This window comes from Cinclus cinclus, chromosome 18, assembly GCF_963662255.1.
Source record: "Cinclus cinclus chromosome 18, bCinCin1.1, whole genome shotgun sequence".
Lineage (NCBI taxonomy): Eukaryota > Metazoa > Chordata > Aves > Passeriformes > Cinclidae > Cinclus > Cinclus cinclus.
The window spans coordinates 9,421,815-9,443,372 of NC_085063.1; the positions used below are offsets into that span (position 1 = coordinate 9,421,815).

General features: G+C 46.3%; 1 protein-coding gene across 1 annotated transcript in view; it reads left to right on the forward strand.

The window, feature by feature from the left end:
- MYT1 (myelin transcription factor 1) overlaps positions 1-16,585 on the forward strand; it is a 32,257-nt gene extending 15,672 nt beyond the window's left edge. Inside the window, exons 11-21 of the mRNA XM_062505370.1 lie at positions 167-436; positions 1,185-1,339; positions 3,227-3,289; positions 3,516-3,584; positions 7,661-7,723; positions 8,295-8,378; positions 12,600-12,821; positions 13,529-13,620; positions 14,487-14,590; positions 14,690-14,833; positions 16,437-16,585. Coding sequence (XP_062361354.1) covers positions 167-436; positions 1,185-1,339; positions 3,227-3,289; positions 3,516-3,584; positions 7,661-7,723; positions 8,295-8,378; positions 12,600-12,821; positions 13,529-13,620; positions 14,487-14,590; positions 14,690-14,833; positions 16,437-16,577 — 1,407 coding nt within the window. The 3' untranslated portion in view covers positions 16,578-16,585. The remainder of the gene's footprint in view (positions 1-166; positions 437-1,184; positions 1,340-3,226; positions 3,290-3,515; positions 3,585-7,660; positions 7,724-8,294; positions 8,379-12,599; positions 12,822-13,528; positions 13,621-14,486; positions 14,591-14,689; positions 14,834-16,436) is intronic.
- Positions 16,586-21,558: the final 4,973 nt, after the last annotated feature.

Here is a 21,558-nt window from a genome sequence, read left to right on the forward strand (position 1 = left end):
AATATTTAGGGAAGAACAACCCTTTTTATTCGGTTCTTCCTACCTGACTGTGGAGGGGATGGGACATGAATACCTGCCCAGTACACTGCAAAGGACAAACAGGGGCAAGATCCCCATGGCGACTTTCTGGCAGCTGCTGACCTTAGTTGTGTTTCCAACCTTTCAGTCCATGGACATTGAGGTGGATGAAAATGGGACTCTGGACTTGAGTATGAACAAACACCGCAAACGGGAGAGCACCTTTCCCAGCAGCAGCAGCTGCAGCAGTAGTCCCAGCATGAAGTCCCCAGATGTGTCCCAGCGCCAAAACAGCACCAGTGCCACCAGCAGCACCATGACCTCCCCCCAGTCCAGCCAGACCTCCCGCCAGGATGAATGGGATGGGCCCATTGACTACACTAAACCAAACCGCCAGCGGGAAGAGGAGCCAGAGGAGGTGAGTGGTGGCTCTTGATGCTTGAATAACAGTTCAGGGGACACTGAATGCCATGTTTGCCTGCACAGTTGTCCTATTTTCCCCAGAACCCCCAGTTTGTCCTTTGAGCCAAGGAAAGAAATATTCCTGGCTTTGTCAGTGCTATCAGATTTCAGCCAGGGAGAGCCAAGCAGGAAGAAACTGCTCTTGGATCTGTTGGGATGCCCTTGCAAAGGAACAACCTAGCACTTTGCTTGTCCTGGGTCTGCAATGTTTTCTTCATTGTAAATCCTGTCAGCTCCCTTGCAGCAGTGCTGCTTCTGGTGATATTTTTCAGGATGATTTATATCTGCCTTTAGCAACTACAGCCCTGCATGGCATGGACATTAATCCTGCGGGGGGGGGGGGGGAATCCAGCCATGACCCCCAGCTGGGGTGAGGGTTCCTGCTCTGAGAGCATCACCTGCCTCTCTGCCCATGGGGAGGCTCCTGAGGAAGAGTATGAGGGGGTTGCACTGATCTTCATCCTTTCAAAACCTTGGGAAAGCCATGTGTAAATCCCTTTACAGATGTGGTTAAACACATTTCTCCTACAAACCCAGGAAATTACAGGCTGTTGGATCTCCGAGCTGGGTGCTGTGAGGTGCTTGCAGGGGCTCAGGAGTGTTGGCCATGCTGCTCTAACCCTTAGCTGTGATGGACTTGGGATCCTTTCTCACCACAGCTCAGCAGCAATGACCACACCACAACTCTGCCCCTTTCCATGCAGTCAGAGCCTGCTGCTCACTCTTTCGCCTCCTCGGAAGCTGATGAGCAAGAAGTGTCAGAAGAAAACTTTGAAGAGAGAAAATATCCAGGTGAAGTTACTTTAACCAACTTCAAGCTGAAATTCCTCTCCAAGGACATCAAGAAAGAGCTGCTCACGTAAGTCCTGCCTTCCTGTCTCTTCCTCCAAAATCTATTAATATGCACTTAGCCAGAATGGTTGGAAACAAAATTAGTAAATACATTTTAAAAATAAGAACTCTAGCTCCCTTCTTACTGTGATTGATCTTACTTGTCCTCCTACAACTGCTGATCAATGAGGCATAATACGTTCCTACATTATTTTGTGATGAAGGGAACCTGAGAGCTTTGTGCTCTCGGGATTCATGGACAGAGCTGTGGGAAACTCTGTTCAGGGCCAGTTTTTCCTGGTATTTTCCTGCAAGAATATTTCTGGTATGGTGATGGCACCTACCCTATGTCCTAATCCCCTGGGATTTTGGGACACTGGTTGATGAAGCCAAGAGTACCCAAGGGATTCCAGCACCTTCTTGAAGGCGTGTTGAACACAAGATGTCTCATTGAGAAGACAGGATTTTTTGGCTTAGAGCAGTGGGTCCCAGCATTGTGATACTGCAGGAACACAAAAAGTGACCTGAGGCTGCAGCAAGTTTGCTGTTGTGTTTCATTTTGCATGGGAGAGAGACCCTGACCCAGCTCAGAGCTGTCTGTCCATCGTGTGGACGCAGACCCAGATCTGCCCTGTTGGATGGAGTATGGCTCTGCATCCACACTGATTCTCACAGGAATGGTTATTGTTTAAGAGTTTGAGCCAAACATGGCAGCTTGGACCTGGCTCTGGTCTAACAGCACGTCAGGATCAGCCTGGAGGTTGTGATGGGGAGGTTTGTCCTCCCAGGCATCCCAGCTGTTCCTGGCTTCCTTCCTGTGCATCTGACCCTCCCACACATCACACAGGGAGTTGGTGGGCACCGTTTTGCTGATCTCATCCAACTCACTCGTTATCTGCAAGCAGGAGGTCGAGGGAGCAGCCAGGCAGGGAGGACATTTGGGGGGGCAGAGCAGCAGCAGCAGCAGCAAGTTCCCTAAATGAGCAAAGCTCAGACCAGCTGCCCTAGGGCTTTTTTAAAGGGTTTTTTAAAACCCACCAGTGATGTGAACAGCAATTTCTAAGGTAGAGCCCTGAAGTCCTCTTGTGCTTTAATTTTATTGTGATGGTAGAGAAATTTCCTAAATGGAAACAGCCCTGGAATAAATAAATGGTGTCACGGGCAGCCCTGAGCCTTCCCTCTCCATTTAATATCCTTGTTCCTCTCTGGCCCAAGGGCTGTAATGAATTAGCTGTAGTTAACTCGGGAGCAGACTTGCCTGCTGTGTCTGATGCTCTGTGTCTGGGTGCAGTTCTTGTGCTCCTTCCAGGCAGGTTCCCCTCACCTCTATCATCCCATCTCCCCCAGGCACAGCCAAAGGTTACTGTCATTCCCTTTCAGCAGCAAACAGTGCTTGCACGCTTTTCTTTGCAGCTGTAAGGGCTGGGAGGAAAAAAAAAAATCAGAAAGCTAAATCTGAAGCACCTTGTTCAGGTCTGAAATCTGAAGAAGATGATTCCTGCAGGAATCATCCCACCTGGCAGCAGCAGCCAGGGGTGGACATGTCTGTCAGGCTGCTGCCAGTCCCCCACTGCCACCAAACCCTCCCATCATCTAAGGGTTTTAAACACTTTCTTTGCCTTTGCCATGATGTTTTTTTTTTTTCCAAATCGTTCTTTTAGGATCCTTATGATCTTTTAGAAGTAAAAAGGGAGGAAGGGGAGCTGAAGGGGAAAAGCTGGTTTACATCCATACAAACATAGAAACCCGCAGCAAGATCTGATGGATGGGGCTGGTGATGGGGGTCTGGCAGCAGGGCTGGACTGAGATGCCCCAGACAGACCCTGAGGGGGCTCTGCTGGCTTTGCCCACCCGTGGGTCTCGGGGAATCCACTCCTTTCCCACACTTATGCTCTTTGTTGTTGTTGTTGCCCAGTTGCCCAACCCCAGGCTGTGACGGCAGTGGACACATAACGGGGAACTATGCCTCTCACCGCAGGTGGGTCAAGGTTATTTCCATGGTTTGAACTTTAAAACCAACTTCTTTTATTTTTCTTTTGGTATAGTTTGTGACCATGTGGATAGTTTGGTTCTGTTTCCTCCCTTCTTCTGTTGCCCCTCTCCCTCCCCATGCCCTAGCCCTTTTTCTTTTTCCTTTTTCTTTTTTTTTTCTTTTTTTTTTTTTTTTTTTTGCTTATCCAGATATTCCATCTCTTCTCTTTCAGCCTTTCTGGTTGTCCTCTTGCTGACAAGAGCCTCAGAAACCTCATGGCTGCCCACTCTGCTGACCTCAAGTATGTTTGCGCTCAACTTGGAACTCTTTTATTTTTTTTTTTTATTTTCACCCTTTTTTTCTCTCTTCTCCCTTCCTGCCCCCACACCTCTTGCTCTGCTTTTGCTTTTCCATCCCCTCCTTTCTCCTTTCAAAGAGCTGATCAAAACCTGCCTGCGAGGAGCTCTGGTGGAATCCAGCTTCCAGCTGCTGCAGTGAAGAGGCAATGGCATGAAGGAAGGATAATTTTGGGGAGGGGGTTGATGGCAATGACTGGAAATAACCTGGATGCCTGGCAGGTTTCCTCTGGGCACTGTAGAATGTTATTTTGTTTTTCTCTTGGCATCTTTCCCCAAGCTCTTGCTGCCTAGTGTGGGCTGCAACCCTTTTCGTTTAACAATTTTGTCCATCTCAAATAATCCAAAGCCTGGATTTATTTTTGCGTAGAGACACAGCTGGGAACTCATCACCAGCACACAGCCAAGCCAACTCTTTTGGAGAACCTGGGGTGCTATTTTTATGCTACTTTTTAGATGCTGTTTGGGATGTAGTGAGAGAGGTTCTTCATTTCCATGATTTGTGAGGGAATGAAAGAGGGACTGAACAAATGCTTGGCGAGGCCAGATCCGGAGTCAGTGGTCAAGGGCTCACAGAAATCCAAACTTCCCCATTCCCAATGCTGTTTCTGAAGGGGAGAATCTGGTTTTGACATTTCCATTCAGGTGTCTTGCTCTGAATCCCATGTTCAGCTTTGCTGCTGTCTTCTCCAAACTCCTCCTTTGCAGTAGGAGCTTATTCTTCACAGGTGGGTTTCCCAAACCCTCTCTTAGGTTGCCTTCCCTAAAGAAAGGTGAAATTGTCTTTAGCTGGGAACACTGGGGAGACCCCAACTCTCTCCACTTAATCTGCATCTCTGGAGTAAAGCCCATTGTGAATTTTTTTTCATCATCTCTTTCATGGGCCCAGCCTAACCTTGCAGGCTGAGTCTCCTCTGAGTTCCCAGCTTTACTGAATCCAGTTTTTGGATCACTTAGACACTGAGCTATTTATAACTACAACTGAGAGTAAAGCTTATGAAGGGCTTCACACTGCACAGGGTCATCATGGAAAAAAAAAAAAAAGCAAACAAAACCAAAATGCTGTGCCCTGGGTTCAAACAGGGGTTTTTGGAGCCGTAGGTGAGTCAGTGGCAGCCCCACTGGTCACTAAGGTCATTGCAAAAGTCCCAAATCCCTCTGTGGTAACTCCTGGACTTTTCTGTGCCCCACCACCAGTGTGGGGCTGGTGCCAGGAAAAGTGTTAGTTAACCACCTGCTCCTTATCACAGAGGTGGACAAAGTGGCAGGATTAGCTGATATTAATAGAATTTGCTGGTGGATGGCAAGGACTGCTGTGATTAGTGCTAAGTACACTTAATCATGCACTATAGCCCATACATGTTTTGAAAGGACCTCTTCAAAGAGCTTTGCTGAACTGGTGTTTCTCCAACAGTATGAAAGAATAGCCAAGTGATCAGACAATTGGTGTTAAAGATATTAAATGCTCTCAGGAACACTGGCCATTCCCAGTCAGGGCCAGACAAAAAGCAAATCCCTGGGGCTCACCCCTGAGACTGAACATCGTGTCCAGCCTTGCTGTGCAGCATCCCGAGTTCCCCTCTGGCATCAAATGTCAGTGGTTTTTAACAAAGTACTGTTTAAAAAAGGAGACATCTGCCCCCCAAAAATCTTGGTAATATTATTTCTTCAAATACCATTTTTTCTATGTCCTAGTGAGGATGGGATCAGGGGAGGGAGGAAGGGATTTTGAGATATTATAGATTGTACAGTCATAGCTTTTCAGAACTCCAGATAAGACCATGTCAGTGTTTCTATTATAAATTCTATTTCAGGGGTTAATATCCCTGATATAAAAAAAATAGCTCCAGGCTGGAACATGCAATAAAAGGTCTCTGTTGGTATGATTTGTCTCCAGATAATTAAAAATCAAAATCAAATTACTTCTCTCTCCTCCTTAAAAATCCTGAAAGGAAGAAAGAGTTTGGTGTTAGGGTTTTCATTATTTGCTCCCACCCTGAAGCTAGAACAACAGATAAATAGTTTTGCTTTCTACTGTACCAGTGTAGAGCTGGGAAATACCACAGTCCTCTGCCAAACCTGTAATTTCTAAACAAGTTGAAGAATTTGCACCTTCATTGAGGTTGTGCTGGATATGTCCTGGTTTTACTGCACCAGGCCCATGTGCACCTCTCTTTTCCTGGCTCCGAGCCTCCCTGTTACCCTTCTAGGATCAGGACATGTCCCTGCTCTCCTACCCGAGGTGAGGTGCCAAATTATTTTTGCCAGTGGAGATTATTCAGTGACCTGCAAATGCCTAAGTCTCCCTCAGAGCTGCTGCAAAGAGAATTTTGATGTTTTCTGAACAAAAAAAAAAAGGAAGAATTAAAAAATAAACCTGTTTTTCAAGCTGCCAAACTAAAGTCTCCTGTGGGAACCACTGCTCCACTGACTCTCAGAGGGCAGAGCATCAGTGTAGAAACACAGAATATTTTGGGTTGGAAGGGACCTTAAAGGCCAAACCCCCTGCAGTGAGCAGGGATATCTTCAGCTAGATCAGGCTGCTCAGAGCCCTGTCCAACTTCAGGGAAAGCATCTTGCCTTTCTCGAGTGCCCATTCCTCAGGGGCTGCCCGTGCATCACCACGTTGCCCATCCTTTCACTGGCACGTCCTGGAGACACCAACCCCTGCCCTGACGCGGGTACCAACCACTCATCCAAACCAGGCACCGGCGGCTTTAAAAACAGGGATGGAGAAAGTGGGGGCACAGAAAATCCCTCCCTCGAGGAGAACGGGCTCTTTGCAAGCTCGTGGGTGTGCCCTGAGCTTCGCTCGCTCTGCTTGGAAGGAGCAGCTGAGCATCTCCCCCTGGTCCTGCGGCAGCACCGTGGATTTCCCCCCACACCCCCTTCCCCTGCCCTAATCAATTGACTCAAAAAGCCCCGGCTAATTGGCAGGCTGGCGTGCACATCCTCTGCAAACACTCCTCGCCTCTCTTCCTTGTCCCCATGACAACTTTTATGTCCGCCGCGTCACCTAGAGCCCTGGGAACAGATCTTTGTGCTGCGGTGCTTTACATCCCCTCGCCGTTCTCGCTCCGAGCCCTTAATGATGCGGTGTTTAACTCGGGCCATTATCTCCGTGCCGCCGGGTGGGCTCGCAGCCCCCGCCAGCCTTTGTGCAGGTTTGGGGATCACAGCGGCGATCCCGAGCCTTTGCTGGAGGGCGCTTGGTGCTCACCTGGAAACTCAGGGCTGCGGAAACACCTTCAGAGGTCACTTTGTAACGCAATGGTCACCCGGTGGTGGGTCACCGCTCGGTGACCATCCCCAGTCCCCTCTCAGGCTGTCCCCCTGCTGACTCTCTGTCCCCTGCCCACGGTGCTGTGGATGGAGGGGACCCAGAGCTAACCTGACCTTCTTCCTCCTGTTTCTCCATCATTTTCCATCAGAAGCATTGGCTGGTTCTGCACTCTGAGGACCCTCCTGCCATGGGCTGCCCGTTTGCCCTCTCTGAGATTATGCTCCCCAAGTCACCCAGACCAGAGCCAAAGCCTTCTGTTGGTGGTGGCCATGGTGGCCCTGCTGTCCAGAGCTGTCAGCTGTTTTTTCTGGATCCTTGTCTCTGCTTGGGTCCATCCTGCTGGCTCTGGATGGCCCCTGCGGTCTCCTTACCCTTCCTCGAGATGGCAAACACTGTCCTGGAGGGGTAACTTAGCTCGTTACCAGCTCCTGAGCTGTCCTCTCCACGAGGGTGGGGATACAGGCTGGGACCTGCGTCTCATAGGAGAGCAGCCCCTCACTGTGCTCCCAGCATCCCAGAGATGTTCCTCTCCAAAGTCACATCCCGCAGTGATGCATTGACTTCAGCCCCACGGATATTCCAGACCAAATCTTGTCCTAATGGAGGGGATAGGGGCAGCAAGGAATAACCTGCTCCTGTGTTGACAGCACCCAGATTTCTCTTTGACAAGAGTTGTCACAGAGTGTTGATCTCCTGCTCACATCCCCAGGCTAATCCGAGCCTCCCTTGCCTCCGCAGGTGCCCTACTCCTGGTTGTGATGGTTCTGGTCACATAACAGGAAATTATGCATCACATAGAAGGTAAGATCTCCCTTAAATTATTTTCTCTCTAGCCTCTTTCTGTGTTGCTTTTTTTTTTTTTTTTTTCTGCAGTGGGCAGAGTTGTAAAGTTCTGAATAAAACATTAATGTTACTGACAACTGAAGCCTATTTTCATCTCTTTAATCTGACTTCTTTTTTTTTTTTTCTGATGTTTCCAGCATCTGATTAGAAGCTCCTTTCAACAGAATAAAAGACAAAGGGTCAGATTTTAGCTGATGCAATGTTCCTGTTAATATTGCTACCTATTTATGACTTCTATTATCACTTTAAAACATTAATAGCAGAGATCTGAGCCTTCTGTTTCAACAATTCCATTAAACATTTCAGGCTGTTAGCAGATATCTTCTTATCTAGACACCATTAATTACTGTCCATCTCCCTCAACTTTTTACTATTTTTTTTCCTTCTGACTTCTCGTGATGTGAAGCTGCAAAACGAGAGAGATCAAAAACACTGTGCCAAATTCAAGGGAAAGATGACTGAAGCGGGGGAATAGCAAATGCAGAGATTCTGCCAGTGAGACAGGCCTTTCTTCTCTTTTTAACCACAGTCTGTCAGGCTGCCCTCGTGCCAAGAAAAGTGGGATCAAGATCACCCCGACAAAGGATGATAAAGAAGACCCAGAGCTGATGAAGTAAGTGTGGAAACAACTCCTGAACAGAGCTTGTCACTCCATTCACTTTGCCTCACACAGATTTACGTGGGGGATCAGCACCCACCCCACATCCCCCCTCACTCACGCTGCTTTGAGCATCCTCTACCAAAGCTCTTTGCTGTGTTTTGGTGTTGAAATGTGGAAATTTGATGGGAAAATTGGGTGGTGGGAAGGTAATGGTGTTTTCTTGCAGATGTAAAAGGTAGGTTGGTAGAGCACAGTTTCTTCTGCTACCTGTATTTTATATAATTCCTGGAAAACTACACCAGTGCTGTAAATGAGGGTAAAATGCCACAGCCAAACCAAACATTGCAGATTTTTGGGAAGCAGTTGGCAGGCAATGGTTGATGGACTGGCTTAACTGCCAGGAGCACAGCAGAAGTAGAAACTACCCAGCACTGAGTTGGGTCAGGATCTGGTAACCTTGAATAAACTGTGTTTTGTGGGGTCTTTGCCAGGACAGAATATTCAACGTGTACTTTGAAAAAAGCCTCTCTCTGCTCCCTCAGACTGAAGTTTTCAAAACATCCCAGGGGGTTTATTCCTGTGGGGAACAGAGATTTGAAATTGCTTTGTCCACCTCAGGAGTTTTCATGAGCTGTGAAATCCATTTGTCCTGACTTTTAGCAAGTCTGAGCATCACAGGCTCAGCATGTGGGGTCTGGAATCTGTATCTCCTTACCCAGCTTACAGGACATGAAAGGCAGCACTGACAACAGGACCCTATTTTTTTTTTTTTTTTAACCTCAGAGCATCTCCAGCCTTTCTGAAGCCTGTACTCTCATCCAGCAAGTGCAGGTGGAAAGGGATAAAAGGAAACATGGAAAAAAAAATTATCAACCACTTCCAAGAGTTTCTGGTTGCCCATGAGCCCTGGCACATCTGTCCAAACCCCTTTGGCTCAGCAGACTGCCTCCAAATGGATCTTTTTAAAAATATTTCACTCCCAGGGCAGGTCTTGCCCTCACAGAGGAGCAGAGGTGGATATCTTCATGTGCCCGGGTTTTGGCCTGGAGCAGAGGCAGAGCCAAAGTGGGACCCAGTGGGGGTGGAAGAACCCTGCAGGGGCCGTGGGAAGCTGGGATGTGCCTGCTGGGGGGGAAGGACCTTTCAGAAAAAGATGATATTTGAGCCATCTGCTCTGTTCTTCCTCCTCAGTCTACAGGAAGGAAAGCCTCCCAGTTAAATGAGCCGTGTGATAATTAGCAGGAGTTTGCAGAGTTTATTAAAAATTAAGCAACCTACTCAAGAATCTGCAGGAAAGAAGCTTCTTTTGGCTCAAATACACTGAATTGCTGGTGGTGTTGCAATGCTGTGCCATTAACCAGTGACACAGGGAAGGAAAGGGCAGGCAGCAAAGTGATGACGTGCAACTACTGGCTGTTGTAGCTTTGCTCATGGTTGGAGTCCTGAGTTGGGAGGTGACCCCTCTCCATGGTTCCCCCAAGGACACGTGCCCTGTGGGGCTGGGGAAGCTGTGGCTTTGCTCATTTGTGCCTTCCCCATTCAGGGTAAGAGAGGGCAGGAACGTGCGATCAGTTCCTCAGTGCCGTTTCTCTGCACAGAAATCACTTCCCAGTGCGAGGAGAAAGGAGTTTTTATGTGGCTGTTTTGTTATGGGGAACATGGGGTGGAATGGCAGGACACCCACAGCAGACTGAGGTTCCCCACCAACATCCTCACCAGGGGCTGGGCTTCTCCTAGTCCACCCTAAAGTTGCAAACACTGGGAAGATCCAGTTGCAAGAAATAATACAATTGTTTGGGTTGGAAGGGATCTTAAATCTCACCTCATTCCAATCCTCTGCCACGGGGTGGGACACCTTCCACTAGACCAGATTTCTCAAAGACACGCTCAGTCTGGCCTTGGACACTTCCAGGGTCGGAGCATCCATAGATTCTCTATGTTTCAGGCTCCAAATGGGGTTGGAGCATCATCAGAGCAGGATTTTCTGACCCCCTAGAAAGCTGGTACCATCCACCCCCAGACAGGTCTTGGTGGAACCATGGATATGGGTGCAGGAAACATGGGATGGGCTGTGAGGATCTCTGCAGAAGGAGGTGAAGGCATTCCCTAACATCCCGTGGCCCAGATAACAACCCTCTCCCTCTTCCAGTGCAGCCAGGAGGAGCAGAAGCTCCTCTGAGATGTGCAAAACAACGTGGCACACCACGTCCCTGGCTGGTGCCTTCCCCCAGCCTCTGGAAGTGTTTGTCCCACCACCCCCAGCAAGGTGTGCCTGGTGTGGGTTTATGTTAAGGAGCTTTGGCTCTAAATCCTTCCTGTGTCTGCACCAAGCTCTGCTTGGAACCCGGCCGAGTTTTGCACATCGTCACAGAGGAGAAAGTCATTTAGTCCCTGTTGTTTGTGCTGTTCATCCTTCAGGTAATTTGTTGCAGGCGTGATTGAACAGATCACCTCAACCTTCAGCCTAGCCCATAGAGTGGGAGCATCCACAGGTGTCTAATTGATCAAACACTACTGGTGCTCCCATTAAATAATAATAATAATAATAATAATAATAATAATATATAAAACACTTTAAAATATGTCCAAGACAGCTGTTTTGCACAATAAGGCTCTGGTTTATTTTTTAACAATGAAAATGTAATAAAAGTTAAATTAACAGCGTAAAATATGTAATGGTTGGGCTGTAACGGCTGCATATGAAATGCTGGGGTTTGTCTCTTTCTCTCTTGCTCTTCCCCCCTCTCCCCCTTCTCCTTTTCCTCCTGAGGATTCAGTAATTTGCTCGTGATCATATAAAAGCAATGATGTTATGAATTTACTGAGGATCCTGCTGGCAGGGATATTATAAGTGAATTGTGCTGCATTTGCAGCTGATTAAAATCGAGATCAGCATTTTTCAAATTATCTTGGGAAAAGGCTGGGTGTAGCCCCCCCCCCCCCTTTTTGCTGTCATCTCCCTTTTGTGTGGAATGTAAACAATCAGGGCAATAATTTCTGCGGTGAAACGCAGCTTGCGATTTTCAGGAGCAGCTCTGCGAATGCTTTTGCTGGAGAGCCTCAAAGCCCCTAATTGATTCCAAACTGAGGACATGGGGGTTATTTTTGTCATTTCTTACCTCTTTCCACCTCCCTGTTTTTGAGTAATCTCCCTGGAGTAATAAACTTTTAACTGTGTTTATAATTGACAAGGATTTTTAAAACAAATGCAAACCACAGCAGAAACCCTGATAGATACACTGGGTTTGCAGGATGGCTGGGTTTAGGGAGAATGCCATTAGGTGAGGAGGGAGGAAAGAAGTGCCTTTTAGAGAGCCACTCGTGCACTTGGCAGAAGCACAAGTTGTGTTGGTGCTTCCTCAAGGCTACTCACAGCTCCTGTGTGTTTCAACTGGCCATAAAAAGGCAGAAGTCTGGTAAGGGCAGGGCTCATGCGCTGCCTTGATGATAATTCCCACTTTATCCCCTCAAGAGCGTGGGTTGATCTCCCCTGAAAGGCAGGATGTGAGGAGGACTAGGAGGAGGGGGCGAGCGAGGCCATGCCATGTCTGCAGGATGAGTGAGGGCTCAGTGATTTGTCCTGTCTGACGGGGTGCAGGCTCAGAAACCTCCTGGGCACCCTCCTGGCAGGAGCAGGGCTGCAGCTGTTTGTGGACAGCCTGAACAGCTCCTGGGTCAGGGACTGGCTCCTGGCTCAGGCTGTGTCCCCAAGGGCACAGACAGTGCTCCTGCGCTGTGCTGTGTTGGCTGTGCTGGTGCAGGGTGACAAGAGATGAGCCTGGGTTCATCAGCAGTGACACTGGCCAAAGCCAGCAGTACGTGTGTGATGGTTCAGTGGGGGTGCCATCCTTGGGGTACATCAGGATCCCATGTCAGGGGCCCAATCTGCCATTTTTGTCCCCAGTGAGGCACCAAATACCTGGTTTCAGACACCACTGGGACCTACTTTTGCTGAGTGTGATGAGACCTCCACAGACTTCCCTCCTGCAGAATTCTCCTTGATTCTCTTTGGCTCTATTGAAGGAGCAGTAGTAGCTCTTAATTTCCCATCTGCTATTTCCATCAACCAAGTATCTCCCCTGTAAACTCCAGACGAGACCCAAATGCAGATGCTCTCTTCCCAGGCTTCCTCATTCCTGCTCGCCAACAATTCCCTTACACCTTTATTCCTTCCTTCTGTTCCTTGCTGCTGTAACTTGCTGTGTGTAACTGTGGGCGATTCCCCATGCTCAGGTGTCCAGTTCCGGGCTGTGTTGGGCTGGGACACATCAGTGGCAAGTACGCGTCCCACCGGAGCGCCTCCGGCTGCCCTCTGGCAGCCCGCAGGCAGAAGGAAGGATCGCTCAATGGATCCTCCTTTTCCTGGAAGTCCTTGAAGAACGAAGGCCCAACTTGCCCCACCCCAGGCTGTGATGGTTCTGGCCACGCCAACGGGAGCTTCCTCACTCACAGAAGGTAAATACCGGGATTCAAGTCAGTGTGAGTGTGGTGGTTTTATTGTGGACAAACCTACCTGCCCCAAGATGCTGCTTGAGCAGCGTTCAGCTCCTCATGTGAGGATCAAGAACTGGTGCTTTTGGTGAGGAGTTCAGTCAGGTTGAAGTTTACTGTATGGAGAAAATGTGTTTGTTTTAATATTCACAGAATCACAGATTGGTTTAGGTTGGAAGGGACCTCAAAGACCATCTCATTCCAACCCCCTGCCACAGGCAGGGACACCTTCCACTAGACCAAGTTGCTCCAAGCCCCATCCAACCTGGCATTGGACTCTTCCAGCAACAGGGCAGCCACAGCTTCCCTGGGCAGCTCTGCCCTTGCCAGCCTCACAGGGAAGAACTCCTTCCTAACCTCTAATCTAAATCTCTATTTACCTGCTGGAACAGCTGAGACAACCCAACTCATGTCACTCTCCTCACCTGGCACACTTCCTCTTTTAGGAAGCAATGTGTTTTTAATCTTTGCTTAAAGAAAATTGCTCACACTTCATAAATGGGGCATTTTGTGGCATTATTCATAAAGCAATTTCCTCTGTACCATAAAAAGCTTTTAGAAGAACCGTCTCACAGCTTGAATTCCACCAAATGGCACATGCTCTTATGTTGGGAACATAAGCACCTATAAATACTGAGAGTTTATGAAACCCATTTTTACTTGTTTTTCAGTTTGTCAGGGTGTCCAAGAGCTACTTTTGCTGGGAAAAAAGGAAAACTCTCAGGGGACGAAATTCTCAACACAAAGTTCAAGACCAGTGATGGTAAGTTTTGTCACTCCTTTGCCTTGGAGGTGTGTCAGGGTACTGAGCTCATAGATTTTTTATACTTTTTAGACTGGGGAGGCTTCAGCTGAAATCTGGGCTCACATTTCAAGGGCACTGTGTACTTTGGGCTCCCATTCCTTGGGGGTTTTGGGTGTTTTTTTGTAGCACGGTACCGGTCCCACTCCTTGAGTGATACATTTAAGGGAGCAACAATAAAGAAGGCAAAAGAAGTAATGCTGATTTTCAGATTTTTTTTTTCATATATTCACTGGCATTTTTACAAATCCCTTGCAGTCTTTCAGCAATTTTCACCTATTCAGGGCTTTTAATACTGAGATATTTCTGGATCTGGAATTTTGTTAGCGATGGCACTTTGCATTTCCAGTGCTATTACTGAGCTTTCTGTGGTATTTGTCAAGGTTCAAGCATTGAACTTGAATACTTAGATAGTTTGGAACCTATAAATACCTGCACTCTTCCAGAAATACTGCTTTATTTTATGGGCATTGTAATTTCTCATCAAGACATGCATTAGTTTTTTAAATGGCATCTTTCCAAACTCAGGATTGGAGAGAGTGACCTGATAGTTCAGGACAATCAGCCTTGGGTGTGGGGATGTGTTGGACTCCAACTGCTCTGCTGTCCTTTACTTTTGCATTTGCGTATTGACCTGTTCAAGTATCATTGAACTGTGATGATAAAAATATTAATCATAAATAAAATAGGAAGGAAAAGGCAGGTGAGAGGTATGTCCTGTTTCAAGGCTGTGAAAGCCAAGGTAAGGACGGTGCAGCAGCTTGGGCTCAACACTTTTGCTTTCCCCAAGAGCATTTGTTGACTGCCCGTGACCTTCTCTCCTGCAGTTCTGGAGAATGATGAGGAGATCAAGCAGCTGAACAAGGAGATCAGTGAGTTGAACGAGTCCAACTCAGAGATGGAAGCAGCCATGGTGAAACTCCAGTCCCAGGTTTGTGTCCTTGACCATGCATTCAAGCCCAGGGGTGCAGGGCGTTGGTGGGTGCCACTGGTGAGGGTTGGTAACCCTGCCCTGCTCCTTGCTCCACAGATCTCCACCATGGAGAAGAACCTGAAGAATATTGAGGAGGAAAACAAAATCATAGAGGAGCAAAATGAAGCCCTGTTCCTGGAGCTCTCAGGGTTGAGCCAGGCTCTCATCCAAAGTCTTGCCAATATCCGCCTTCCACACATGGTAAGAAACTTCGACAGTGCTCAGCCCAAGCCGGCGTCATCGAGGGAGCTGTGCCAAACCCAATTCATGATAAAGCTTTTTCACAATTAGAGAGGGGAGAATTTCTTTCCATACACCTGTGTGTCCTTTATAAGATCAGTTCTTTTCCCTTATCTCTGAAGCTTGCATTATATCTCCCTTTTGTTGTCATTTTCTGCTGATCTCCCTTTTTATCTATTGTTCTGTCTCATTACATCTGGGAGTACTATCACAAAATAGGAAACTTTATCAAGGGCACCCAGTGCCTTTTAGGCTAAGACAGCACAAGCAGAGATCAGGAGGGATTGGATTTCAACGTCAGAAAGATCTTAGAGCTCCTATTATAATGCAGGTAGTTTCAATTCAGTTCTGAATAGCTGGCAGCTAAAGAATAGCATTCTTAAAGAGAGTGTATTTTGTTTAATTTAACAAGGTCTAACAGCCCACAGCATGTTACCATAGAGTTACTGAGAAATGAAAAGACTGCATTAAAATAGTAAAACCACAAAAGGCTATTAATTACCTTCTCTTTATTCCCAGGAATGTAATTACTGTTGTCAAAACCAGGTGTGTGGAGGTGGGACTCTTGTTGTTGAGGAAGCTGTCCTCTTACAACTCATAAAGACCATTGCAATGATCAGAGGAATGAGCTTTTGATTTATTTTTCTTCTTCCATGCTTTTTTTTTTTTTTTTTGGGAATCCTTTTCATTGGGGTTTGTATTTAAATTCAGGCTGGTTGGAGATAAGCCATCCTCCAGCAGAGCAGTTTTGGATAGTATTCACCCAGCTGCCTAACTGGCAGAAAATCACTTGCTGAGAGCTTTTTTGTGAAGTATTTGACACATAAAGGTCAAATAAACTGTTCAGCAAATATTTTTTCAAGGTTTCAGGCAACTCTGATTAAATTATGCCTATGGGATTTTTATGCTCATTTTATTCCTGTTCTTTTCTTCCTTCTCCCTCTCTTTTTTCCCTCCATTAAGCCCAAGTTAGATACTTGCCATGCCCCTCAAAAGCACAAGCTGTACTGCAGCAGAGAGCTGGGCTGGGCAGATGTGAGCTCAAGGTGACCCAACTTTGCCTTTGGTTCCCTCCATGATGTTTCAGCAGTCCTGTCGTCCTCTAGCTCTTCATTTCCATGCCTTAATTCAGCCTCCAGCCTGCCAGGCTGCCTGCACACACTTGACCTGGTACTGTTAATAGCTCCACAAGGCCAGTGCTTTAAATTAAGGACCCGGTTAAGATCCAGCAAGATTAGGGTGATGATGAGATTCCTGTAGATGCAGCACTGCACACAAAAAGGCTTTGATGTGGAGACCTTTGGCTGTCTGTACATACAGAGAATCATGGAATGTTTGGGTCAGAAGGGTCCTTCAAAGTCACACTGTTCCAGCCCTCTGCCATGGGTAAGGACATCTTCCACTTGACCAGGTTTTTCCAAGTCTGGCCTTGAGCACTTTCAGGAATCCACAACTTCTCTGGGCACTAAAATATGCAGATGATGTATTGCAGAGACTCTCATCCCCCTCCTGCTCTTCTACTAATGCTTTTATTTGGTTTATTTATTTTTTTTTTTTGCTTCAGGAGCCAATTAGTGAGCAGAATTTTGATGCCTATGTGAACACACTGACAGACATGTACACCAACCAGGAGTGCTACCAGAACCCGGAGAACAAGGACCTGCTGGAGAGCATCAAGCAAGCCGTCAAGGGCATCCAGGTGTAGTGCTGTGGGATGGAGAGCAGCAAGCAAACAGACTGTAAGATGGAACTTCCCCTCCAAGTATTCAGGTTTACAAATTAGAAAACTAGTTTAATGAATGAAAAAAAAAAAAAGGACCAAAATGTAACCAAGAGGCCATTTCTGAGACATGGAACTGATCAAACTCAATGTTCTCGTTTACTTAACTTTGGACCTTCTTGAGAAAAGTGGGATTTTTTTTCTACCTGGACCATGAGGTAGATCAGGATGGAAGGTTAAATTCTCCTGTAGGCTGTAGGTTAAATTCTCCAGTAGCAGGTGAAGAGCAGGCATCTTCCATGAGTTGCTTGCTCTTGCAGAATAGATCCAAGGGTTAAAACATTACAAGAACAGGGTCTTGTCTGATCCAAGACTAGTGTATGACTGGCTTAAACCCTCATGTTGTCTATGGTCATATGTCCAGATCACCTACTCACACATGAGTTATGTTCTATGTTGCTACAAGTGCTGGAGCTGCAAGCTACCTGTAAATCTGAACCTGTGCTGGGCCTCCCAACCCCGAAGTGTTCAGATATCCACTGGGCATGGGAACTCTGAAGTATTATAAAGTAGCTTATTTTTATTTTCTGAAAGAAATCTGAAGAGCAGTTCTGGATCTCCAGTGGAAAGCGCAATGGAAAAAAGGTTCTCAGGGAAGCTTTTGGAGTTTGCAACTACAGTATTCCTTTGTCTGTCTTAAATATGAGAGTAGCTATTATGAATAGGCCAATTCCAGATATTTCAAACAAGAATTTCTTTAATGTGTCACGGTCCGGTGTATATGATTTTTTGGAAATCTGTTTGATGACAGTTCTGGTTCTTTTCATTATTGTGATCATCCCTACAGTGGCACAGTACTGCCAGTCCAGAGATCATACATCAATGCCAGAGAACGGTTGAGATTGCGAGGAACAAAACAAAACAAATCTAATCAAAAAGAAGCAAAATCCAACAAAAAGAGAGATGTTAATTGATGGCCAGAAGAGTGCTTACATACTGTGAACCAGGAGCTGATTTCTCACACGTATCCATAGGGCAATGAAGATGGTTTGGTTTGGTGTTCCAGGATTTGCGTGAAATCACAGCGTGAGCGCCATCCTGCAACAAAAAAAAAAAAAAAAAAAAAAAAAAAAAAAAAAGGGAAAAAAGGAAAAGAAAAAAGAGGATTCAGGTATTGGGAATTTTTCCAAAGAAGCAGTTGTAAGCAGCTGGGTACGTGCAGCCCTCTGTGCACTTAGAGAACATCTCTGTGAATGTCTTTGGGGCGCTGCTGTGAAGCACCACTCCATGGCCAGGGCCAGCTGTCACTACAAGGGGTGCTCCCCACGTTTGCTCCCATCCAGAGCTCATTTCCTTCTCCAAACACTTCACTGGGACAAAACCCCCCGAGGGCCCCACCATGGGGACATCCCATATCCTGCATCACTCCAGGCCGTGGGGCAGGCAGAGCTGGGGAGGATCTTGTTGACCCCAACAAAAATGTGGTGTCATTTCAAGCCAAATCCTTCAGATATTTAGGGTGTAATTCCCAATTTGGAGAAGTCAGTGGAAAGTCCCAGTGACTACCGTGGCCACTGGATCTGGAGTGGAAACCCATAAATGAAACTTGATTGGAGTTGTTGCCTGTGTTAAGTTCCATAGTGCAGTTGGCCTGGGTGGGTTTGCTCCCATACTTAAGTGTTTGCAGGATCAGACTCCACGAGTTCACTTATTTTAGAACCCATTCCAAGTGCAAAAATAAAAAAAAAAATATAAAAAAAGGGAAAAAAGTATAAAATTTGAGGTGTTAAAAACACAATGTTCTTAACATGTAAATAGAGTCCAAATTGATTGTGACTGCAATTCAGTTAGTATTTAAAAGTAGAGAAATTGCACTTATTGGAAGAAAGAGAAGAAAAAAAAAGTAGTTAGTTTAATTATCCTGTAAATTATTTAATTTTGGCAAGATGTATGTAATTTATATTTACAACACCTTATGTTAACTTTTTTGCTATTTATTTAACTTTTTTATTTATTAATTTTATACTTATTTTAAACTGGACACTGCACCATAGAAATGAAGATAAAAGAAGCAAAAAAAAAGTTAAAAAGTAAAACTTTTGACCATAAAAAAAATGGTATTCCAAAAAAAAGAAAAAAAAAGAAAAAAACCCTATCTACAACTCCTACTTGTAATTTTGATGCAACCAAGTTATTTTTTATATATTTTGTTATTTATTCTTTTAATGATGGGAATTTTTTTAAAGATATTTTATAACTGAGACATTTTGATAATTTTTTGGTTTGTTTTTTTGTGGGGGCAGGGGCACTGGGGGGAAGAGAGACTTTTTCAGTTTTTCTTTTCTTTTTCATTCATATTGTTTCAGGCACTGATAACAGGAAATGAAAATTCTGTATTTATTATTTATTTAATATTTAAGTCGGGAAAAAAATGAACTGTGCTCTTGTTGTATATTTATTTTGTCGTTTGTGTGTTGGTTATGTGATGACTGAGTACTTGTTTATGTGAAGGAATACTGTTAATATTTAAATAATAAAGAGTCACATTGAAAGTTATAGCAGGCTACATGTTATTCTGTGAAAACGAATACTGTGATCTACTTTCCTCAGGAAATGTATTTTGCAGACAGAACTTCCTTATGTACTGGCAGGGTTATTTCATAATAAAACCCAGTTCTGTTTGTGACTTTAGTTCCTATGGTCTTTCTTCGAGCTGCTGCCAATGTGTCCCCACTGGGCTTTGTCCTTGACCTGCACTGTGGCTTGGGGGTGGTCGGTGTGTCCCTGCTGACCTGAAGTTCTAGCCAGGGACTGTGCACCTCCCACCTGGCTCTTCCCACCACCTAAGGTGGGGGATTTCAGGTTTGGTATCTCTGAAGGCTTTGGAGAAGGAGTTGCCGCCATCCAGCCAAGCAGGTGCTTAAAATCCTGCTAGCGCTGTGATGGGAATAATAAATCCCAGGAAGGCTGGAGGCAGAATTCCTCTGGGCTGGACTTGCCCAGTGCTCCACATCCCCAGGAGTACCTTTGTTATGGAGACAGGCTGAGAGAGCTGGGGGTGCTCAGCCTGGAGAGAAAAGAGAAAAATAGAATTGGAGAGGAGAGGAGAGGAGAGGAGAGGAGAGGAGAGGAGAGGAGAGGAGAGGAGAGGAGAGGAGAGGAGAGGAGAGGAGAGGAGAGGAGAGGAGAGGAGAGGAGAGGAGAGGAGAGGAGAGGAGAGGAGAGGAGAGGAGAGGAGAGGAGAGGAGAGGAGAGGAGAGGTCTCTTCCAGTGTCTGAAGGACATCCAAGAGAGATAGAGAGGGACCTGGGGCAAGGGTGTGGGGGGACAGGACAAGGGGGATTGGATTCACACTGACAGAGGGCAGGATTAGATGGGATATTGGGAAGGAATTCTTCCCCTGTGAGGGTGGGCAGGCCCTGGCTCAGGGTGTCCAGAGAATCTGTAGCTGGCCCATCCCTGGAAGTGTCCAAGGCCAGGTTGGACAGGGCTTGGAGCAACCTGGCCTATGGATGGTGTCCCTGCCCATGGCAGGGGCTTGCAATGATATGGTCCTTAAGGTCCCTTCCAACACAAACCATCCTAGGATTTCATGATCTTGTGGTTTTGTGCTCCCACAGGTGGCGTGTGAGCAGAGGAGATGCCATCAGAAGTGGTAGAGGAGCTGCCAGCCCTGGGATGAAACACAGAGATGGACAATTTTCCCTTCCAAAAAAACTTCAAAAACTGATTTTTTTTCAACACGATTTCCTCAGTTGCATCAACGCTACTGTGGTGTTCACAGATTGCCCTCCTGGAAGAACGGAGCCCTCTCTCTGGTAAAACTTTATATTTTGAAGCTGTGGCAATAAGGAGAATTCTCACTGATCTCTGTGTTGGAGACATAATTTCTAAAGCTGTCAAAATTCAGTTTTGCTCTGCTGTAGCAGAAGTGAAATAAGGTAAATCATGTTAAGGCCATTTGGAGCTGCATGAATTGGATCAAATGGGGATTTCAGGCGGGTTCATCACCAAGAAATTCAATTGTCTGATTAACTGAACTGAACTTCTCTCTCTGTCTCTGCATGGGAGCACAAGCACGGCTGGGTTACAGCAGAAGGAGGTGGCCCCTACCACAGGCACAAAAGTGAAGGGGCAGAGTAAAACACAGCTGAAAAGGTAAGAACTGTAGTCAGAAAAATGTAGAGAAAAGTTTGGGTAGAAGGAAGATTTCCTGAAACCTTTCCTTGAGCATGTGCATGGCCATGGGTGTTCACTGGAAGTTTTTTTCTGCCTTCATTTACTGTCTGGAAGGTGTCTTGGTGCAGGAGAAATGGCAGAAGCTTAGGACAGATTTAGGATTCCTCAGACAGAGGTCCCTGAGAATAAACACCCCCAGCAAGGAGGACTGCTGGAGACAGAGCCCAGCTTGCCCAGGAGCCCCAAGAACAAAGTCTCTTTGAGGCTTTGCTGGACTTAGGAGTTGATGGGATTTTGTCCTTTTGTCACAGGAAGAAAAACAGTGGACTCCTGTTCACCTCACAGGCTGGCATGTTGTTTTCCTGAAGGGCACATAATTGTTTTATGGGGGTTTTTCTCGACTGTGCAGCGCCAAGCAGTTCCTTGTGCCAATATTTGATTATGATGATGGAGCTAATAGACGTGTTCACCTGTCCTTCCTTAACGAATTGGCTGAGTTGGATAATGGAGCTCTCAGATTTGTGCTAAATTGCAGCTCGGGGAGCCATCACTGGGAGATGTTATCTGCTTGGAACTGGTTGTCCTTTATCGCAGGGAAGGGAATTGAATTGGTTTAAGATGGTACACTGTCAGTTTATAGGTGTGCTTGGGAGAGCTCTTAAGCCTCCTCCAGCAGGGCACAGGGTGAGAGCAGAATGTCAGAGCAGAGTGGCCTTTGGCGTCAAGGATGCCAGGGAAATGATATTCCTCAGCATATGGTTGTCTCTAAACACATCGATAAACCATT